General features: G+C 32.4%; 1 protein-coding gene across 6 annotated transcripts in view; it reads right to left on the reverse strand.

Moving 5' to 3' along the window:
• The window catches only part of MYSM1 (Myb like, SWIRM and MPN domains 1), a 35,500-nt gene that overhangs the window by 7,414 nt on the left and 3,605 nt on the right, over positions 1–24,481 (reverse strand). For 4 of the 6 annotated variants that reach the window (XR_005658312.1, XM_039887516.1, XM_039887505.1 and 1 more), the window contains exons 2-17: positions 23,279–23,354; positions 21,724–21,794; positions 19,753–19,830; positions 19,635–19,658; positions 18,483–18,561; positions 15,659–15,757; positions 14,451–15,223; positions 10,533–10,663; positions 9,330–9,433; positions 8,068–8,145; positions 6,240–6,328; positions 4,931–4,985; positions 4,549–4,599; positions 3,798–3,872; positions 2,996–3,184; positions 2,306–2,438 (exon numbers count right to left, since the gene is read on the reverse strand). Coding sequence is in view for 5 of the 6 variants with exons in the window: in XM_039887516.1 (XP_039743450.1) it covers positions 2,306–2,438; positions 2,996–3,184; positions 3,798–3,872; positions 4,549–4,599; positions 4,931–4,985; positions 6,240–6,328; positions 8,068–8,145; positions 9,330–9,433; positions 10,533–10,663; positions 14,451–15,223; positions 15,659–15,757; positions 18,483–18,561; positions 19,635–19,658; positions 19,753–19,830; positions 21,724–21,794; positions 23,279–23,354 (2,105 nt within the window). In the remaining variant the exon portion in view is untranslated. The remainder of the gene's footprint in view (positions 1–2,305; positions 2,439–2,995; positions 3,185–3,797; positions 3,873–4,548; positions 4,600–4,930; positions 4,986–6,239; positions 6,329–8,067; positions 8,146–9,329; positions 9,434–10,532; positions 10,664–14,450; positions 15,224–15,658; positions 15,758–18,482; positions 18,562–19,634; positions 19,659–19,752; positions 19,831–21,723; positions 21,795–23,278; positions 23,355–24,481) is intronic. The other 2 variants (XM_039887525.1, XM_039887533.1) reach the window with 2 other exon arrangements.

Genomic DNA, 24,481 nt, shown 5'->3' on the forward strand with positions numbered 1-24,481 from the left:
CATTTCAGTCTGTGTCGATGGAAAACCATGGGAATACACACACACACACACACACACACACACACAGTGTGTGTGAGATATACAGCTCTATTTAGTATTAATTATATTTTCCAAGTTAAAAAATGGCACTAAAACCACTAAAAATTTCCTTTTGCGCTGAATATTTTTAGTTACTAAAATATAAGAAGAAACCTAATTACTATGTATATTTCCTGGCTATTACCAGTACAGAAAATGCTTAATTATTAGAGACATTTTAAGGATAGGATTTGAGAATACACTTAAGAGAGACAGAGAGAGACAGAGACACAGAGAGAGGGAAACAAGGGAAAAAGGGAAGGAGGGAGGGAGGAAGGGAGGGCGGGAAGGAAGGAAGGACTCAAGTTAAAAGTACTATAATACACAAGGTATCCCTTGGCTTCTAGAAAATCTTATTTCTTGAACCAGAGGGTTTCCAAGAGGAGTAGTGAAAAACATAAAATGTAACAAGCAGTGTTTGTTAATAATGGTCAAGTCATGACCATTAAGAGGCAGCTCTGCCCAACAGAACTGTCCACACTGATTAATGCTGACACCTGTTCCTGTCCAATGGTAGCTTATGTGAATACTGGTAGTTTCCTTTAATCCTTTCAAGTAATTCTTTCCCCTGTCTAGTGTAGTTTCTTTGCACACTTGCACTGGTCTATATCTTGATAAATGCTAAATTTGTACCTTCTACAAATCTCCAGAGTATTCTCTACATAGCTTTTTGCTCTGTGGTCCTCTGTCCTGTAAAATTTAGCTGCGTTGGTTTCCTCGGTCTTACCTCTTATCACCTCAACTCAGTTTGCTTGGCTCTGGGTAGGTTTCTTCTCCTTGTGCTATGCCTGGCAATTCTTTTAAGTTAATAAGCTAAGATAATTTGGGGGCTCATTATTTTGTCCAGTTTTTGGTTGTTTCAGACAAGTCCTTGTTACTTCATTTTGGCTAGAAGTGAAATTCTAGAAATTGATTTTTAAATTTAATTTAATTCTAATTAATTTAAATAATCATATGCGGCTAGTAGCTACTGTATTGAACAGCATCAGAGTAGAGGTTCACTATCAAAATCTAGCAGATTATGAAATTAAGAAATTCTTTAAATTGAGAACAAGTTAATTGTGACTCCTCCTTTTGCAACTCTGTAAAATTATACTGGCTAAAGAATAATGTACATGTGTGCTATGGGCATTCTGGAATAAAGTTAGTATCAATACTATTCATTCAATAAAAACTTACAGAGCATGGACCATTTCCTAGGTGCAGGGAAATTGATTAAGTGCTACTAGAGATACAAAGACAAAGCCCTTTGGGGCTCACAGTTTAGTGAGACATGCTAAATAGATAAATTATCATTTACCAAGACAAAGTGACCATGAAGACAGGAAACAAATGTAGCAGATGCATAAAGAACTGAGCAACCAGAGCAACTAAAGTAAATGACATAGAGGTAGTGATGGGAAAGCATCATTAAGAATGAAGAGAAATTAATAAACAAACATTCACTTACTATCTACTTTATGCCAGGCTTTGTGCTAGAAACTAAGGATAGAAAAATGAGTATAATATAATGTCAACCTTCAAGGAGCTCACGAGCTAATAGGGAAGAGTACAATGTGCAGTGACAGTTTCCAGAGAGGACAGAAAACTAGAGTAGTGGTGGTAAGAATGAATAATAAATATCCTAGGGATGTCAACTGTTTCTTCCAATCGCTTCCTTTCCATTCACACTTCTGTCCTCTAGTATGCTACATGAATTCTCAGTCAATAGTTGATTAGACTGCAATAGACATAAATCCCAAAGGAACCAACTCATGTGATGGGCTAAACCAACCAAATTCTTTCTTGAAATAAAATGGAAACTAAGGGATATACGGAGTTCGGCATTATTAAGCCTAAACCGAGAGGTAATGGAAAGCTGGTAGTCGGTGGTCATTTTTTCTTTTCTCTCTTTTTTTTTTCATTTGTATGCCATCACAGAGAAAACCAGTCTGCATTTATTTTGCTTACTGCAGTGTCTCCAGTACCTAACACACATTGCTTGGCCATAACTTTTCTCCATGTCGCAATTATTTTGCTCAGTGGTCATGGTAACACAGTGGGGACTTGAATCTAGAAGGATATCTTAAAAGGGAAGAAGGTAGCTGTACTACGTGGTATGCAAATAGTAATCCCCCAGTTGAGGGCACAAATTTTCCATTCAAATAGTTTTGCTTAGATGTAAAGTCTTTGATTTGTAAGATTAAAAGACAGAAATAGGATAAAATTGTTTTTGTTGACAACTTACGATAAGAGCCATCTGGGCTAATTTCGTCACTTATAATCAGGCAGGTAATTTGGGAATAAGGTAAAGGATTGTTTCGATTATAGGGACTAACAATCATTCCAATGAACTTTGCACCACCTCTGGAGAAGTAACTCTACAATAAAAAGTAAAGTAAAATTAGTTTCAAGTACATAAATTTAAAAGTCAGTATCTATACACACCAATATTTTACACAACTAACAGAGGAAAAGGGAACATAAAGGTGTGTTAAAATCTTAACATCCAAATAAGCAACTAAATAAAATGCCTTATATATTCATTCTGTATGCTAAATTTTTCAGGCCAACATGCATTCAACCCAACCTTAAAAAAGTCACCTGGCCTACAAAATCTATTATTTGCTAAGAATGTATTTACTAATCAGTTCGCTACCCGTCATTGATAATCTTTATCAATATGGTAATAATTTACAAATAGCTGCCTATACAAAAACATTAACACATCAAACATAAAACTGCAAAACAAAACTTTGTTTTTCCCAGAGATGCAAAATATATATTGTTTGATTATTTCAATTATTCCCAGCCCCTGTCCTAATTGTTCCCATCAATTTTTAAAGGCTCTGAGAGTAATTATCACTGTTACTTTGATGGTTTGTCTGTATTAAACAAAGCAGCTGATTTTCCAAATGTTTAAGACTTATGAACACACCTGGTATTTGGCTTGAGTGTCAATATCTCGTAGGGAAGGATTAGGATCAAAGGCAGGATGAGAATGATACCATCCAATAACACTATAGCCTCTTACAGCCAACGTTTCTGAGGCCTGTGTTTGTGAGACAGGATCCATCTCACACTGTAGTCCTGTACTCAGACTGTTACATGGTTCTGCTGCACAGATCTAAAAAGGAATAATCCTTATATGATTACACGGAAATTCTGTTAATTCTATTACTTTAATGTTTTAGTTCTTTCATACATAGATACAGAAACTTCTTTTATTTGACTGTATCCTAGGCAGGCTTTAACATACAAATGACTTATACTTCAAGAGTGTGATTGTATGCTACGAATTCAGAATGTGCTTTTCTACGTAAACAAGGTCATCATAACTGTTATTTTCCAGGTTAGCCTACATAATACCTGTACAAACATATTCTTTCAATGACCCCTATAATTTATGATAATAATTTTAACAGAATCATGCATACCAAGTTTCAACTATAAGGTTAGCACGTTTCCTGGCCTCATAGTAGTTGTAGCTTTTTACTGGTGAAGGCAAAAGAAACCAAGGCTTGACAGTGTTTTCTCTTTCTCCATGGTGAAAGGAAACAGCTGCTCAATATATGGAATGTTAAGTCACTTTTGGGAATATATAACTTTCTACATTTGCATATTCTCATTCATATCATAGGTAAAATCTGTATTTTAATTACATCCACTGAAATCTATAAAAATATTTGGTATGGCAGCAGGAAAAGATACATTTAAAAATTTTACAATAGAGAACTTACTTCAACTATCTTATCAGCTTCAGAGTATCTTCCTCCTAATAGACCAATCACTTCTGCCATGGAAACATGAGCATGCTGAAAGACAAACAAGATAGATTTAGCCCATACAAACCAATCACCTGACAAAAAAACATCAGAATACAACCCACTTATCATAGGAGAGTCATTTACAAGTATGGTAACTGTGCTTTTTCTAATATAAAGTAGCATAAGAGAAGAACTAGATGCACAGATGTTCAGTACACAGAGACTTAAGATTTCAGATCTATCTTCATGGCTGGCTGAGGCCACTTTTTCACTTACGAAATAAAAAATACCATTTGCTCTCTTTATTCAGGAAAGATAGAAGGATATGAAGTAAAAATCACTCTGGGTCCTCCTATAGGAAAAGACCATAAACAAATACACAACTATCTGAGGTCTCGGTAGTTTAATCCAAACAAGGAAACTCCAAATTATAAGAGTTCTGTTTTGTTGCAGTTATCTAGCAGACAAAGAATACTAGGAAATGAAAATAGGGTTAATGATGATAAACAGTCTGCAAAAACTCACATTAATTTATTTTCTCTAAAATATGGAAACATGCAATTGTTTGGCTTTTCTCCAAAAGAAAAGACTTATTTTTAGAGTCCTTGTAAAAGAGGATAGTTAAGATCCAAAATACAGGTCTTCCATACTCTTATGCCTGCAATAAAAATACAACAAGAATACAAATCAGAATAACTAAGTAAACACAATAGATTATCCTTACCAAATCCATTATTAAAAGTGCTTCTGAAGCCACTTTCACCTGAAATGGCTCCTGAAATATAAAAAAAAAAAATGGAGGAGCATAAAAATAGAGATTTTGTTCTCCCTAACTGGAATGTCCTCCCTTTTATCTTTTACTAATCATAACAAAGTCTCACCACCAATCAAGGCTCAGTGAGAACAGGACTTAAAAAAATTACCATTTAAAACCCAAGCATAAAGAAATTCCCTCTCATTTTCCATCTGTATTACTCATCTGACCTTTAATATACCCTATCTCACCCAATATTTCACATACATATGCCTTGCATACATAGAAAAAAATATTTAATGCTTGACAGGAGGGTATTATTTATTGGCATTCAGTAATGCATAAGTAGTACCTGCTTTTCTTCACTGAAAGAATTACAAGGTATCAGTTGGAAGGGATCGAAGGAGCTGAAAAGAAAAATAAATATTTATTTCTACTATAATCTCAACAACAAGATTAGGAAAATAACATTTATTCAAAGTTGAAAGTGTGTATCAATAATCTAAACTGAAATTCTATCTGAGAGAGAAAAATATTAAATGGGAATTTCTTAGAACATTTTATACAACTCTTTTGAAAGCAGCACTGTTCTTTTGGATTTGTTAAAAAAAAAAAAAAAGAAAGAAATGATAGGACCTTTGGGAAAAAATAATTCTGTTGTCTTAATTTCTTTTAATACCCAATGAGGAGAACATTGTAAATAGTCAGATATGTGGCCTGCACTGAAAGCAGATTTCAAAACGTTCAATGAAGATTTAACCAATTTCCTGACATGAGACCTGAAAGTTCAAGAAAAAAAGAAGTTTCTCAAAAACATTTCTGTCAGTACAATAATGGGGTCAGCGTACAGTACGGACTCAATAAATATTTGGTGAATGAATAAATGACAGTTATGCTAAGGAAATTAATGTATACTATGATAAACTATTTTAAAGTGAAACTGTTAAAAAAAGATAGGGAGAGGGGCACCTAAGCAAGGCTAGAAACAAAAGCTTGTGTAAATCTAAGAGAAATGTTAGAAAGGCTTTTTGACCAGTAAAGAATTGAGGTTTGAGAGAAAGAATAAGAATAATAAAAAGGTTTTTTAGGTAATGTTTAGAGAAAGAAAAAAAAAAGAAACAAACAAGAAAAATGTTCATGTTAACACAACTGAAAAAAAGCAGGATTTCTATTCTACCTGAGACTGTTAGTTCCAGAACAATTGGTTTTGCTGAATACTGTATTCCAAGAGCCTAGAATAGTGCATGACATATAGCAGGCATTCAAAAAAACATTTATTGAATAGAGAAGACAGACATTTAAACTAGAAAGTGCTTAATCAATGCAAATAAAAAGAAATGAAAGGCCAAGCTAGATAGAAAATAGCAAGAGAGCATATGCAACCCTAAGCACTGAAGAACCATGATATGAAAGCACTGTCAATGTTTTCTGAAGAGCTGCAGAGAATGGGAAAATTTTTGAAACCTAGGAATAGGCAGTTATTGGGCGTGTTTCAAAACACATAAAAATAGCCGATGTTAGAAATGAATCAGAAGTTGAATATTGAAAAAATTCTAGAAAAGATTTTCAAACAGCAGATTAGTAAGCCTTTAGCAAGTGAAGAGGTGACTACTAAGAACAATACTTTTTTCATACATTTTCTAATCATATATATAACATACCTTTTTATGGGTCTTTGCACTTTTGAAGATTTAAGAAGTTTGCATTTTTCCTCTACTCTTCTTCTTGCCAACTCCTCAGCAGAGAGATGCTAAAACATAAAACACCAGTTGATCAAAGAGTCCATCAACCACAGACAAGTAGAATAAAAATACTCCTTTAAAACCATATTTAAGGGCACGTGAGAACAAGACAAGTTTATATAGATGTGTCTCCTTCTTGCTACTAACAAAGAGAAATGCTAAATGTTAAAAAATTGTTCCAAAATACACAGCCATACCAAACTTAAAATTTACTCCTTCTCTTGACTTACTCATTTCAATTAATGGTACCCAAGATCAAAAACCCCAGGACCACTTGAATCTTTTCTCTTTCCTATTTTTCATTTTTAGTCACCTACTATACTACTATATTTTTCATTTTTAGTCACCTACTATACTACTATATTTAGTCACCTACTATACTACTACTATATTTAGTCACCTACTAAACTACTATATTGAGTTTTCTTTCACAACTGAGAGACATCGCAGCATAATGATAAAGAGCACAGATTCTGGAGGTAAAATGCCTGGCTCTGCTACTCATTAGAGCTGGGTGACTCTAGGCAAGGTACTAAAGCTTTCCATGGTTTAGTTTCCTCATTTTAAATGGGAACAATAATAGTAATAATAACAATTTCAATGAGTTACTGTGAAGATTATTAAATGAATTAATGTTTGTAAAATACTGACGATAGTGACAATAGTGGTTGATACATAGTAAGTTCTATGTAAACATAAATCTTTTTCATTCCATTTCTACTACCAACCTTACACGCTAGCCCAAATGAACTATGTACTTTTTTCTAGAAAATGTCTAGTATTTCCCCATGTCTATATCTTTGCCTATGCCACTCCCTCAACCTGGAATGCCCTCATCTACTTTTCTAAATTTTGAAAGTTTCCCCTGTTCGTCCTTCACGTCACAGATGAAACAGCACATCTTTTGTGAAACCTTCCTTGATCACATCCTCTGGGAGGACTTTGTATTTCTTGGGACCAATGTTATAGAATTTACCACAGGTTATATCTTTCTTGCTAGAAATCTAAGTTCCTTCTAGGCAGAAACCACATAATATGAATTGTTGTGCCCAGAACAGTGCTCAGGTGTGAGGTTGGGAGCAGAAAATGGGGAAAAGAGAAAGAAGAGAACCAACATTTATGGAGTACCTGGTACATGCAAGGTTTATTGAGTACCTAGTACTATGAGCTTCACACATCTTGTTTCATTTATTTCACTTAATTCTCATAACAATTCCTTTGAGGGAAATGTTATCCACACTCTCATACTCTCCATTCTACTGCACTGGTTGTTCGCAAACAAATTATATATATATAGAACGTGTATGGGTGTATACATACATTTATTGCCTATTTTCTTTGTAGGACATAGTTTTTATTAGTAGAAATAATACTTTATTATTTATAATTCAAGCTATGTCTAATGTTTAGGACAATATTTTAATTGATATATCAGAACATCATTCAGTAAATATTTACTGAAATCAATTGTGCATACCAACTTCTCTTCCCATCACCCTGGGAGAGAGATATTCTTGAGCTAGAAAGTAGAATGTAGAAATAGATAATCAAAGTGCAAAAAATGAGTCAAACTCCTAGTTAACTGCACCCCCAATGCCTTCTATTTTGTTGTTTATTAGTGACTTCTAGACAAATTAAGATAATGTACACATAGTAAAAAAGTGTAATATATGTGACTTTAAGATATACAAATATATACTGACAAAATAACTTTCACTAATAAGCCATTTGAAAAGGTCAAAGTTACCTCAAACGTCTGTCCTTCTAAGTCTTTTGCATCACACCAATTTCCCCATGGGTCTCGGACCCTACGTCTCCTTGTGCGCTGTGATGAAATTAAAATAAAGCAAAAGGTAATAAGATTAACTTAGAAAATCACAGCATATAATATGCAAAATCAAAATGATAATTTTCTAAAAAATAACTTCTCCATTAAAATATTATAATCTCTGATCAGCAATTTTACTTTATTAATTTATGTTCAATAGTTAGTACTCTGCTCACTAATCAGTGATTATCTTCTGTATTCTACTTGGATTTCTTCTTTAATTTTCTGGGAGTTAAAACACTCAGATAAAAAATACTTTTAAAACCAAAAAGAACCACCAACAAAATGACTTCTTGTTCAATTACTTATGGTAGAAAACTTGCAAGAACATGCAGCAAGAGGTAAAATATTGAAAACCAGAAGCACAATAATTACATCTCAGCCTTAGAAAAAGATTGCTTAGTTAATACAAATAGTAAAAAATTGCAAGGTTGGATGACTGGATTACTAACATCTAAGTTTGCAAACTTCAATACTGAAGCCTTTAAAATAGACTAGCTGCCAGAGGCTGTTGTCCAACTAGTACCAATCCCAAAAACTGTATTTGGAAACATCCTTTCTTAAAGTAAATCTAGGTAGAAAGAGTTTAAATACTCTCAGTCTAAATATTCTGAGAAAGATATCTGCTCTAGCATCTATACTTTCTTACCTGCCACCAATTTAATCTATCTTATTGGTTCACGATACGACTTTGCCTTTTAGGACACTTGTTGGATCACTTATTTTTTAAATAAGATTCATGAATTTTTAAATATTGTAAAACTCACTAATATCAAGAATTAAAAAGATAAAGGCTAACATACTTTATATAGCTATTCCAAAAAGTTGAATCTTATAGTAAGAATTTCAAACAAAAATAACTGAAAGAGCTTAACTGTATAGTTTTTAAAAATGTTAGGTTTAGAAATTAAAACTAAGCTGTCTAAGACCATCTTAGCAAAATATTACGCTTCTGTGTAAAGTTTGCCAGTAAATTCTGAGGTTTATTTGGTTTGTGCCTTATAAACCTACATGAAATTGAATGGAAACCAGAAAAGTGAACGGCTAAGGTGAAATACAACAGCTAACATATTCTTCCATTAAATGGCCATTTGTTAAACAGTTGAGAAGCAGGCATACCTTACTTAATAGGGTAAGAGGCAATTTAGAGAAATCATTTAGTGAGGAAGGTGACTGCTTACCATGGACTGCAAACGCTGGGCAAGTTGGTATGCTTCTGCTGTATCTTTTCTGTCTCTGATTCGTACCTTATCAACTGGTTGTGGCCTGTTATATACAGCCTGTTCTATTGGAATTCAGAAAAAACAAAACAATCTATTTTTTTATGAAACTCATTTGTTAAATAGGAAGACACATCTGCACTGAATATACAAGCTAAGCCAATTTCTAAATTTCTTTATACCCGAGCTTCTATAATTTTATCTTATTCAACAATCACACATTTTATGTGCCACTTAATTCTCTCACATAAAAGTAATTCTATTATTATAAGGAAACCTCAATAAAATGTGATACTTAGGAAATGGGTAATCTGTTTAATTTCTGATTAAATAAGTGCTAAGTTCACTTTGCAACTCCGGAAGTCTAATACAGAAAACATGATTTTATTTTTCTTTTAGTGGCTAAGGAAGCGTCATATGACACCTTAGTTTTCCTGAAAGCCAGTCCCAATGTACATTGCTTTCAATAAAGACATTAAAATGGAGAGACCCCATGGCAGACTGTAAATTCTATCTATATAAAATAAAACCATCTCTGACAGGAAGTTTTCTGGTTAGTTGTCTTTTCATAGACACAGGTTCTAATTACTTTATCACTTTGCAACTACGGTTATTACTTTTTTTCAAAAAGTTTGTGTCATGTTAATAAAAGGGTATAATATACTTAAAATATGCATATTTATCAACTCTTACAATAGAAAAAACTAGGATAAAAAAACTTTCTTTCATGAAAAATATTTTGGCACTTTTATTACATTTAAGTATAGAGGCTCATAATTATTTCCTTTATTTAAACATTGCTAGACAGTGATTCTAGCATGAATACAGTATTTGCAAATTAAATGAGCTATTAGACTTTTCATAAAATAATTTTACTTTTGACAAAGAACTGCATTCTTAAATTATTTCTACCACTTAGACTGAATATATTTTCTTTAAAATTACACCGCTAATTTTCACATAGGTCAAAGGGAAATATAATTTAATCAACAAAAATCTGTTTTATAGCAAAATCTCAATACTTTTATTCCATAATGTTATAGTAGCTCTCTGAATTCTATATCTACACCTAAATCAACTTGAATTCTAACCATCAAAGAAATTAAAAGGTGCCATAAGGATAAAAATGTTGAATAAAAGATGTTGTTGGGTTTTTATTTTTACCACATCCAAAATTGATTGCTCCTATCAACTCGAGGTATGTATGAATCCGTCCAATACAATTAACATCCCCACAGTTCTTCAGGCCAGGACGTACTGAGGTCTTATTTAAGTATTTCGGTTTGCATATCTCCCTAATTAAGAGATGGAAGCACAATTATTTTGGATAAAAACATGCAAAAAGACTTCCGGGGGAAACTTTTAATATCTGAAATATCTTAAAAATTTATCCCCTCAATATCTAAATGTGTAGTAAATACAATGCTGATACATAAGTCCCAAGTGTACTTTTTTCTGAAATAAAATATCTTTAAATGATACAATAACTTATAAGTATAGTGTGATTTTTACAAGTATTATTTCTTCCCCGATATTAAATTCAATAGCTTCCATTATCCCAGGACTTTTAACTTAGAAGTTTGTTTATATACAGTTCCAAAGTCAAGCCTAAATCTTTGAATAAAAAGAGAACTTTGATAATATATTGGAAGTATTTAGTATTAGACTTTTCCAATTTTTAATGTTACTTAAATTCATCTACTTTTACTTTGCTGGACAGTATCTTTTAATTATCAACTACCTTAAAATGCTTATAAGTTTTATACTAGTTTTTAATCATTAAGCCAATAAATATTAAGTGCTTACTCTCAGTGGAACACAGAAACAGATATTACAAGCTTTATATCTATTCTTTGTATCAAAGGAATCAAGAAACTCCCAAAGACTATGAAAGAAATGAGGTTTGTATGATCAAATACATATTTACTGAATATACTTAATGTACCATGTTAGATGGTACAATATAAAGTTTAAGAGTAATACAGAACTTAATAACAGTAGCAAACAATTACTGAGTGCTTATGCCAGATGTTGTACCAAGAGTTAACATCCTTAATCCTTAGAACTCCTCTATAAGATTCTCATTTTAGAGGTCAGAGAAATTAAAGCAGAAAAATAAAAAGTCTTGCTAGATTTGCTAGAGGTCAGAAAAAAGGTCAGAGAAATTAAAGCACTTACTTTACTAGGAAAGGACAGGATTCAAACAGACATTATAAACCAAGTATTCAGATAAATCATACAACTTAGGTATTTCCTATTCAGTCTTGATTTTATCCTACAAATATTTCATATTCTTTGCATGAGGCATTATTCTAGGCACTAAGGATACAGAGATGAATAAAGTTCCTAACCTTACATTCTAATGGTGGAGACAGTCAATAAATTAATGAAATCTATTTTATTGTCAGATAGCAGTTAAGTGCTAGGAAGAGTATAAATGGATACAATGAGAAAAACGGGCACAGACTATTTTAGATAGGGTGTTTAGAGAAGGCCTAAGCAGAAACCAAATTTAAAATAAATTCTATAATACTTCAGGGAAGGTAAAAAGTACTTTGTGATGTAGGAGGGAATCAAAAGTTCCATTGAAAAGCTGAGATTTCAGAGTGTCTTGAAAGAAAAGGAAACAGATTGCATGAAAGGCGGCCAGAAAACAGGAATGAGCATGGTATAACTGGCTACCAAAAAAACTGCAGAAGTCTAAAAACTGGATTAATGTTAATTAACGATAACTCAGGTCAAAGGGCTTTAAGCAGAATTTAGTAATCTAGTACAGTGCTGAACAAATGGTAAGACCCTTCAAAACATGTATTCATGATACAATGATGAGTCATTCATTCAATCTTTCCCCCCTAACAAATAGTGCCTTCTGTATTCCAAGCATTGTTCTAAGCATTAGGGATTTAACAATGAACAAACAGAAAAAAATCTGCCCTCATGGAGCCTGCATTATCATGGGGAGGTGAGGAGGAGGAGACAATACACAAATAAAAAAATCACATTTTCAGTAGTAGTAAGTTCTATGAAGATAAATAAAAATGGTAAGAAATGAGAGGGAGGAGAAATGTTAGCTATTGTAGATCAGGTGGTCAGAGAAGGCTTCCAATTTCCCTTGAGCAGACCTGAATGAGATGAGAAAGCAAGATTCGCCAAGATTTGGAGGTGAAAGCATCCAAAGTAGAATAAAATGGCTCTGAGTTGGAAGTGAGAAAATGAGTTAACACCACAGACTCAGGAAATCACCTTCATCTAATGTGACCTATTAACAAGTCCTTTTTACTTATCTGTAACATAAGGACAAGTTGTCAAGAGGATTGAGGTGATTTAAATATAATGTATGGTATCTGGCAGGCATTCAGTAATGGTATTGCTTACTATTTTTATTACATTCTCCTAAACAGGGAGTCCACTGCATGTGCTTTTATGAAAAGGATCTTTTGGCTACAAACAAATCTAGCAAGACTTTTTATTTTTAAAACATTTTTTCCTTCTATTTTTTTTACCACCACCCCCAGTCTCTAACCACTCTCTTTTCTATTTCTGAGAAGAACATTTGAGTTCCTATTCAAAACATTTTTTTGCTTTCACACCTACTGAAACAGAAACATTTAACTGGTTTCATAAACTCAGGTAAGTAACATCAGGAAATTACTGCTATATAATTTAAAATATCTATATAAATTAATATCTCAGAATCCAAAATTCAAAGTAACAATTGAAATTTGATTAAAATAACAGTAAGTATTCACTGATGATTCATATAGACATTTTTGAGTTAGTTATTTTGAAGTCCTTCAATTTTGGCCAATCATCTTCTTATTTGCAAATCAAAATTAAATACCAAGAGAGATCTATCTTTTTTAATAGTGTGACTCAGACAATGTGGAATAATGGAAAGAGTGACTTATAGTCAAGACTTGCACTGAAGTCCTTCCTGTCAGTGGCTGCCTGTATAATCAAAGCAGGTCCCTACACCTCTCCTGACCTCAGAATTGTTCTATCAAATGGAGAAAATATCACCTGCCTATTTTATAGGATTGTTGTGAGGAATGAGATGATACAGAAAAGCTTTCTGTAAACTGTAAAGCACTATGCAAATGTCAAGAATTGTTTCTTCTAAGTATTCTTTACTTTGATATCACTCTTATCCAGAACTTAGACTTTTAGCAGTCTCATTCATCTTCAAGATAACCATGAGTCAGGAACAAGAAAATCTTTCTTTTAGAATATGGCTATCTTTAAGAGCCAATGTACTTAATATTGTGTGCATAAAATGAAGGTTAGTGATTTAATAAGCTGGTTGTTTGTTTTCCTTGATAATCTTCCTAGGTTATAGCAGAAGCCCTCTGTAAAGAGGGCCCTACACAATCCTCAAGCAATAACAATTATGAATGTTTAATGATGTCTTAAACAATTATAAAAAATTCAAATTATTTTCAAAGCATTTTAACAAATAATGTGCGGAGTTTTTTTTGGGTTGTTCTCCATCCCTCACTAAATGATATAAGTAAAAAGTACTGACAATTTAGAGGGTAAACTTCATATATCAGAAAATTCCTGTATCCCAATGAAGCTAGATGAAAGAACTGTCAACACATTATGCCACGGGTTCAAAGCTGAAAGCATTTAAGGCAGCTATTCAGGAGACTGGATTCTGCAATCTGGCCCCATTTAATGACACTACTGTCACCACAGTTTTCTTCCTTTGTACTTTAAAGTACATGATAAATGAGGAATGACACTATCTCTTTTTACCAAGGCAGTAGTGTTTTCTGTGTCTTCCTACATTGTCTTAAGAAACTGCTTAAGGCAATCATCTATCTCTTTTTTTTTTTTTTTCAGGTCCAAACACTCTTAATGAACAGACAGATGAGTTAAGATAGCTACAGATGACAATGTTTACTAAAGCTTAACAAAAAAAGTTTCACTGTGAGAAATTTTAAGTTTTGCCTATTGAAATATATTAACTGTGTTAAAGCTCTCTGGATCATTAGCAATGTAAAATACGAAATTCTGCATAACCCTAATTAAAATACTCTATAGTATCATTTAAACAGCATCTAAAATATAATTCTTCCTTACCACTGATCCAAAATGTAATTCCTAATTTTCAAATAGCGTTCTGGTGTCTTAGCTTGGCGCCCCTCAAAAAATTCAGGAATTGCTTGTTTTTCTTCTTCTTGAATAATATTTCTATCTATTTCTACTTCTTGCTCTGGCGGCTTAAGCTCTTCTTCCTCGTGACTCTCCTCCTCCATTTGGCAGGAAGAATGAAAAAGCATTTCATTATCACTCACATCTTTCCGAACTTCACAAGGCTCTGGAGAAGGCAACCGCTTGGTATCACCTACTACTCCATTTCCATCATGTTTATCATAGTTTTTCATCAGTTCATTACATTTCTGATCAGTTAATTCAACTGATTTTTTGTCACTGGTGTTTTGTTTTTCAGTCCAAAATGTAATCCCTGAGCTTGAAAGTGTTTCCATTTCACCTTGCTTTATATTCTGAAGATATTCTCTGGAAGAATTAGAAATGGGATCTTCCTGGCTCTCAGAGGCAATAAATTCTCCTTGACAGGTTTCATGACTTTTACTACTTGAAATGTCTAATAAGAGATCACTGCTAGGATTCTCTTGGGGTGCTTGAGAAGTCAACTCATCTGCCTCATCTGTGATATCTACTTCTTCATCATCAGATAACTTTTCAATTTTTACAGCATTCAAGTTGGGATCGGCACGTCCCCTTAAACTTGATGGTGTCCATGCCTTTATGCCTTCATCTTCATTTTTAATCTGAATATAACTGCTATTTTTCTGATTTGCAGTTTCCTTCTCTGGACCATCCAATTTTACCTTATTAAAAATCAAGATAAAACCACCATAATATTAAGATTTTAAAATTTAATCACTGGCACAAAAAAAATAGGATAAATACAATGCTATTAAACTGAGTACGTTACTGTTATAGTGTACATATATTGTGCTTTTCTTTAACATGTTTACAACTGCATATTAAATGAGTAATTAATATTTTGTTCTATTTAACTATGAAATTAAGTAGAATAACATAATACCAATTTAACAGGAATAATCAAAACACTGAAGATAAGCTTTCAGATTTTTGAAGGTAAAAAACTGTAGAATATTTAATGAGTATAAAATACTTCGACTATAAAATTTTTGAACATTAAGACTTTAATGCCTGAATTAAAAAAAACTATTTTTCCTTACTAACTTTATTATTTAAAATGTTATCATTATTAACTAGAATATTTATATTCTCCTTACCTTATTTTTAAAGTATTGTCTGGCATAACTCTTTACTTGTAATACAGTGCGACTTCCAATTAGCTTTGCAATTTTAGTCCACCTTCGGCCAAATTTAGCCTAGATTATCAAAATGGAAAAGAAGTTGCTTTTGTTCAACTTGCTTGTTAGTGTTCCAAGCAACTGCCACATTAAAAAAAAAGCAAACTAAAACAACAACCCATCTTTATTTATTTTCTAAAGTATACAATAAAGCCTCATATACAGCTAAGACTCAAAATCAAAGCCCACATTCCTCATTTGGAATCTGGATGTATGAAAACGGACCAAAATCATTTATAAATTAGTTTTCTTTTCATAACTATCTAAACAACGTTCCATCACTTTTATGTATTCCTAATTGTATATATTCATATTGCACATTACAATGTTCTAAATTTTAAGATAACTCAAAAAAAAAAAACAAAAAAAACCCCAAAAAACCAGTATGTGAAAGGGAGGTAGGTTATAATTTCCATTTATAGAATCAACTGAATATGTTCTGACACTAATTTCAAAATATCTTTTTTACCCAGATTCGATCTGTTACAACATTCATTACGTGTTCCATAGTAGATGCTATAACTCTACACACATATCACAGTGAACTGACTTACAAGAAAGAATCACAGATGACGTGACCTACAACCAACACTTCCCTACACAACTCTATTGGTAAAGGCTGTCCATCTGCTAACATTGAAGCTGTGGTGAGAAAAAACTGAGAACCCAAGGGAGCTCTGGTGTGTTCTGAAGAAAGGCACGCATATAATTTTAATCTAAAAGGGATTTTTAGGTATCAAGTCTATCATTTGCTACATACATAAATCTCCTTTGTAATATCTCTAACAAAATATACTCTCTCTCTACTTCCCAAAGTAGCTATGAAAAACAAACAAAAAAACAGCCACAACTCAGGGAAGTTGATCCCAGGGCAGATTTACTGGCCAAGTAGTCCTGACTTTTGGTAGCAAGTCATCTTCAAATATCTGCCCCAATTAATAAATCTTAATTTGTACACTATTTCTGGTATTCATTAGAAAATACGATATATGTATATTTTCTTAAAACTGAAAAGTTCTTCTGGGAAAATTACTAGTAGGTATAAATTAATTATTTATATTGCTGTTAACTAACACCTTACTGAAGAATTAGTTATCTTTATTGTGGGATAAAGTCAAATAGGTGACTTGGTAGCATGGTGCACTTTAGGAGACAGGAAAGATCCTGATAAAGTATGACTGTAGAGGCTTGGGCACTATGAAAATTAAGGAGAGGACACTAACAAGAGGAGCAAAGAAAATATTCACCAATTTCAAAATAGAGCAAAGGGAGAACCCTATGCCTAAGGGAAGGAAGGAAAAATCTTCACCACACAATTCTTTTCTCTCAAACCTGAGAGCATTCAGTCTACAAACAAACTATGTGAAAAGATTAAAAAGGCTGAAATACAACTAATAACTCCATGTATTTTTATAGGAAAACATTCTAAGTTTAAAACATCTGTCAATGTATATAGATAGATTATCTACATATGTATATACATAAATACACTTTTGCTTATTTAGGAACAAATATATCTGGAAGGATACACAAAGAACAGATGAACATGGTTACCTCACACATAGAGAACTGAAGGTTGAGACAGGTGTTAGACTTACTACCTCATAACTTTAGGTACCTTTTAAATTTTCAACCATACAGATGTAGCCCCCATAACTACTATCAATATCAATAGTAATAACCTAAAAATTCACAACCCACTTGTATGTGTGTATATGGTCTTTAGTAAGGGGCAAAATACCAAAGTTGTCAGCAATCTTAAATTAATGGTTACAGTTAGATAATGTAAATGATAATTATACAACAGACTGAAAGACCAATACAAAAAACATCAACAGCACAGGAGAAAAACCTTGGGAAGAGATAAAACCTTCAAGATAGTTTAGGTATTTATATAAGAACATCACAGAATATATATCGTGGTGATGACTAAATATAAAAATACAAACATTTTATTTCCCATTATCTGCAGAAACATTATTAATAATATTTCAACTAGCATTTATGACTCCTACATAAATATTAAATATTCTATATATGTAATATATAAATACATGTAATTTCAAAATTAGTTAGTATAATACTAGGTAGTGTGTACCTTAAAGGAAAAGATATAACCTATTCTTAATAGTTAAAAAAAATTCTGAATATATTATTAAAAGTTTCTTCATATTAGGGAGTATTTTCAGAATTAGAAATTTGTGTGCATATTTTTCCATTATGTAACTTGTAGAAATTTATACAAATCTCAGTGAAAAATTCATGCAAAAGAAATGTTTTTAGTCTTCAATTATATCCACTAAAATATTTAGACTGTATGCACAATGCCAAATATCTGAATAAAAAAGAACTCAGCTGATCATCCAGACAGTTCCAATTATACAAGTTTTTTTTCCAAGAGAAAACATCAGATGACTAAATAATTTTGCCTTTTAATCCAGGAAGTTGGTGTCATGTATAGAGAGATACCTCAATTTCTTGGGTTTTATTAAAACAAAAAAAAGGTGAAAACGATCCAAAATATTAATCCAAGTCTATTTTAACATTTTTGTAACTTAAATATGAGTTGAAGTCTTTTGTCCTACACTATCAACGTCTTTGGTCTAATTACAGAAAAACTATAGACGTGATCACTGTACTTAAAAAGAAATTCCTGGACTCTACAAATTAATTTAACCTTTTAATTCTATCAATATTTGCTTCTAAAATTATTTTACTATAAATCAAAAATTGCTCTATTTACCAGCCCTTGTTCAAACAGCTCTTTTTCTTCTATCGTCCACTTTACTGAGAAACTGGCTGGTTTTGTAGGAGATTGTACCCTGAGGGGAAAAAAAGGAATTGCAAAAAAATTTCTGAAATGGAACATTCTATATTTATGCAGCTAAGGTTATAGATAGCCATGGGCTAAATTCAATATGTTGAGTCTTAAGAATTAAAAAAAAGAAAAAAGGGAGAAGAAGAAGAAGAAAGCTGCAGCCTCTACCTGGAGGGACAGATTTACCCTGTTTTATATACTTCTCTAGTTTAGGATGATAGGAGCCCCAAAAGACATAATCCTGGGTCTAAGTGAAGATAACACTAAAAGACATCAAAGGAAGTCAATGTGTAACAAGCAAATAGGCTTCCTTAGACTGGAACACGAAGTAGCAGATGTTAATACATTTCTAAATCCTGAAAGGCATGTAAGATTTTTAAATGGCTCCAGAAATATTCTCTTTGATTCTTCCATATAAATATTGAGCCAGAAAAGTCAAAAAACTATGGCATTATATTTATTGATTTTGAAATTGCAGTATCTTAAGAAATTAAAGTAGTGATGAGGCTCACTAACTTAATTCAAACAAACTATTAATCTTTTCATTAATTTTATTTTTTGTTGTTGTTAATTTAGCAAAATGCAAAAGCCAAAGTCTGTTCAGTACTCAAACTTCTGGCCAATACAAATTTGTAAGCCTTACCCTTTAAGGGATCATAAACCTACAAGTTCATAAACATTAAATAAAATAGTTAAGTTTCTCTAATTTTTTTGAAAGCTACAAATTCAAATTAAATTTTTGTTTGAAATGATTGAAAATTAACTGATAGGGCAATAGAAATTAAGCCAATTCCTAATATATTAAGTAGCAGATTTTCAAAAACTCCCACAAATTCCTAGGAAATCATCTTTCCCATAATGTGATGGAACCAACCAAAAGAGAAATTCTGGCAAATAAATGACATCATAAAATTACCTTGGGGCATATTTCAATACCTGTACAAGAAATTTTGATTTTGTATTTTTTTATAACCCAAAATCAAGAGGGCTTTTCCACAGGACATTATAATTTTTGTTCAATTTTCCCATGTTTTAACTAATAAAAAAGGTTTTAAACTATAAAACATAAGTACATACATGATTTTTGCTGTTTTCTGCAGACTGCAATACATGAAAAAAAGAAAATAAAGAAGTATGTGAAAAAGTTTTTAAAAATACAATTCAGACTTTTAAAAGTATTATAAATTGATTTTACCTCTTCATGTATTTTTTATCATCTTCCTTTTGATCAAGCCAGTATTTTTCCGGAAGTGATTTTTTAGATAAATAATACCTGTGTAATTATTAAGGAAACTTGAAAAATAATAATAAAGTTATAATTTTTATGTAACTTATATAAAGTAGGCACTCATATATGCATGAAAGCCATCTGAATCCCAGCTAAATGAATTTCTCTCAAAGCCCTTTTCAGGTCTGCAAAAACGATAAAATTATTTACACCTCACAGTGTTGTTACACGGATTAAAATATTAAATGTGAAATCACACAACACAGTATCTGCAAAAAAATGTGTGCTACATGTTAGTTTCTCTTTCTTTTTAAAAGTGGCTACGAAACATCTTCAATATTTTATTTAATTCTTTTTTCCTAAAACATACGGAGAATGTAATAGATAAATTTGATTGTCGAGGATAATTTAGGAGTATTTGTTTTCATATTTCTCAAAGTAACAGAGAAGAGTTCAGGGTTATTCTCTATCCTAATAAAAATAACAAACTCTTAAGTCAAATCTACCAGAAAGCCTTCCTCTCAAACTTCTTAAAATTGGCCTACTGTACTACTCTTAGATTAATCTGAGATAGCTCTCACTCAACAAATATTAACTATATATTGTGGATGTCAGGCACTTTACTAAGTACCAGGTACAAAGACAAAGAAACAAGGAAACATTATCCTTGTCCTCCAAGTTCTCACATAGCTTTTACTCTTTGTTTCCAAATTTGGAAATGAACCAGTGACTACTTACATATTCATTAACCTAGAACTGCACTGTTCAATACATTAGCCAATAGCCCTATTGTGTAAACACTGAATATTTGAAATGTGGCTAGCATGAACTGACTGACATGTACTCTAAGTATAAAATATACACAGAATTTCAAAGAGTATCAAATAAGAATGTAAAAGATCTCAATAATGTTTTTATATTAACTAAATGCTGAAATAACATTTTAAATATACTGGCTTAAAGTATAGTATTAAAATTAATTTCACCAGTTTTAAATGAGGCCACTAAAAATTTTAAATGTTATATGTTGACTCTATTTTTCTATTGAAAAGCATTGATATAGGCTATAACTGTCATGTTTGGGGAGAATAAGAGAATAAGAAAGCCTAAAAGAGGTTAAGTTATAATAATTAAATGTATACAGACACTCTGACATCAACATAGCAATAATCGGAAATAAGGGGAATAGAAAAGTTCTGGCTTAAAAAAGAGGTAGAAATCCATGAAATATAGATGAAAGAGTTAAAAACAAACCACTACTTAATAGACTAGTATTGATAGTCTTTATAAATCATAAAAAACAGAAATCATTTTGTTTGGTCCTCTCATTTTACATATAAGAAAATTGAGTTTCAAAGAAGTTAAGCTGCCAACATCACATATAGATGAAAGAAATGAGGACAAGAAGCCAGTGGCTGGACCATGGGATAAGAATTCACAATTTCTGGGGGGAAAAATCTTCATCATATTGTATTTGTGGTTTTTACTTAGATTCCTCCCGTGTAACACCTGTAAACTGGCAGCATAGGAAGTGAGAAGAACCTTTGCGTATTCCAGTTCTGTGTCCTTGGACAAATCAACATTTTGGGATTTCAGCTTATACAATTGAAAATGCAGGATTCAACTAAATGAACTTGTACTTGGACTAAAGGGTCTGGCTAACTTAAAACATTCTATAATTTCAACTCAATATTCAGACAGTATAAAGAATTGGCTAACAACAGAAACTCAAAAATACTGAGTTATATCTCAGACTTAGCAGTAAAACAGAAGCAGAGGAATAAAAAGCAGTTTTGCCTAGGTAGGTAACATTATATAGTAGTCATCTGGGGCTAAATATAATCCATCTAGTAATTAACAGTGGTCTCTTCTGTAAGTTTGCATTTAGAGATTTTTAACCCTTAAATCTTTTCTTTCCTCATAATCATTAAAGGATACTCTTCTTCCAACAACATTTTCTCAATGACAGCTCTGTTCTCTTCACTGATGGTGTTATCCAGAGTCCAAGGCTATTAAGAGAATATATTTTTCTTCTTATTCACTACTTTTTGAAATTATCTTTTATATTTTGTAAATGAAAATACATTATATGATTACAAATAATAACAAATAATACCATTTACTAAGCACACAAGATGTCTTTGATCCCCATGATACTGCTATCGGATGGGCATTATTACTTCACGGATGCATCCATAGCACTGCTAACTTTTCAAGTAGAAGAGCAGAGACTTTGCACACAAGTCTGCTGGATTCCAAGGCTTAAGTTCCTACCCATAATAAAGTCATAATGGCTATGATGTATGAAGAACTATTAGGTATAAGCATTTTGCTAGATACTTTGCCTGTTTCCAAAATTCACAATTCTTTTTTCCTTCAAGCCACAATCTCCCCTTGATGATCACAATCATTTACAACTCTCAAAACAAAAATTTTCAGCTCAGGTCTCTTTTCCAAGTTCTGTCCAAACTGTTATTTCCAATGGCCCACTCAAAATTTCCACTCGGATATCTAGCAGGCTTCTCACACTTAACATATTTAAAACATAACATACCATTACATACCTTCCTTCACCAGCTTCTTCCCTGACTTTCTAACTTGTAAATAGCCATCAAGTTATTCCTGCTAGAAACCCAAGAATCATCCTGGATTCTTCCCTTTTCTTTCAATCCCATATCCAATCTACCAAGCAGTTCTACCTCCAAAATATAATTCAAATCTGTACATTTTTATTTCTGCCACAATCTCAGGCCACACCATCACCAAATCTTGCTTAGATTACTGCAAATATTTCCTAACTGGTTTCTTTGATTCTAGTCTTCCTTCCTATAAATATGATAGAGCTCTCGTTTGCCTTTCTCACATGTCACAGCTGTCACTCTCCCCCTTACCCACTATATTCTAGACACTTGCTTCCAACCAGAGCCTTCATGCTATCTTTTCTGCCTACAGTGTTTTCCCTCAACTCTTCACATATCTACTCCTCTCTTTCTATTACATTTCAACTTAAATGTTGTTTTCTTGGTTTCTCTCACTGACAACTTTCTCTAAAGTAAGTTCCCCGCCCTGTCACTCTTAGTGGGCATCTTGCTTACGTCCTTCAGAATTTATAATTAGTTTGTCTACTTATCATCTGACTCTCCTTTAGAATATAAGCTCCTCTCTCTTGATCATAGTTGTATCCCCCAAATCTAGCACATAGTAAGTACTCAATAAATGTTAAATGAGGAAATGAACCCTGCAATAATCCCCATTATTTAGATGATGAAACTCAGCTTCACAAATTTGATAAGTGGTAGGGCAATGACTTGTACCCAAATCCAGGCCATTTTTCAAAGTCAAAAGTAATAATTTTTTCCTATTTTTAAATTAAGAAGAGCATTCAATATATTACCTCTGTGATTGCTGAGTACTAGCACCAAGTAAAAAAAAGGAGGTACTCTGAGTAATGAGTAATAGGTTAATGCGCCATATAGATTCATTAAATACTTACAATAAGGCCATTCTCAGTTCTCCATGATGAATCAAGATAGTGATCTTGCAAAACAGATGCTGTATTTTCATCACTTCTGTAATAATTAAGAAATACATAATAAAGTAATATTATACCAGTTAATGGACATAATTTACACCGCACAGTGACTGGCAGGTTGAAACGTTAAGCAAATATTTAGTTCCCTTCTCCTCTTAACAGATTTAGCATTACAGAAGTGCCTACTCTATCTCTTTAGCTTATGATATATATAGTGGTTTTAAGCCACCCTACTTCAACTGCTAAACATCAAGTCTGTTTACCTCTTTTGTTTCCCAAGAATAAACAACTTCACGAGGCAAAAAAATACACCAAAGTAGCAGCCACACATGTTCTGTGGCCATGAACCAACACTTCATGTTTCTTTTGAGGAGTACCCATATATAAATATTGGAATTCAACTTCATAATTAATTTTTTTAGCTATATCTAAGCATAAAACCCACAATAAGTAGCACCACTCTCAAAATGACAAAAACAAAACCAAGAATAGTGGAAGAACCAAAATATAATACTCAAAGAAGGGAAGTACAGTGAAGAGTTAAGAAAGTGTGATGTCGTTCTAATAACTCATATAATTTAAAAAATTAACTTGAGGTCTTTTCTATGTCCATGAGGGATTAAACTTTGTTAATTCACTCCTTTCACTGAAGTAATTAGAACTCTCTAAAGTCATACTATTCATCTCATATGCAAAAAGGCTGAATAGTTAAATAGTTAAGGTTTGGGAGGCCAAATCTATGATATAATTAAATTTAATATTTACTTTTATATGTCCTAAAGTTATAAAGTTTCCTAGTTAAGTTATTAACTTTTCTCAGACCTATTCTAATGGTAAGAATTTTGTACTTCTTAGCCTACAAAAACCTATACATGGGTTTATATTTTTGAATCTTCAATTAGTCCTACAGTGGAGTTAACAGATTATCTACAATAACTTAAAAGCAACTGCTGATGGCAAAAAGATTTTAACTCATGTGTCAACTCTGATTTGGTAGAGGCTACCAAGAAAATGATATAAAGGATTTTAAACCTTGTTTCTTTCTCATAGAAAAAAACCTTTGCTTAACTAACTAGGTCTACCATGGGTACAAGTGGTGGGACTGGTATCACTCTAAGTCTACTTCAGAAATATTTTTACATTGTGTTCTTTAATAAGGATTAG

Source organism: Pteropus medius, unplaced genomic scaffold (genome assembly GCF_902729225.1).
Source record: "Pteropus medius unplaced genomic scaffold, Ma_sr-lr_union100, whole genome shotgun sequence".
NCBI lineage: Eukaryota > Metazoa > Chordata > Mammalia > Chiroptera > Pteropodidae > Pteropus > Pteropus medius.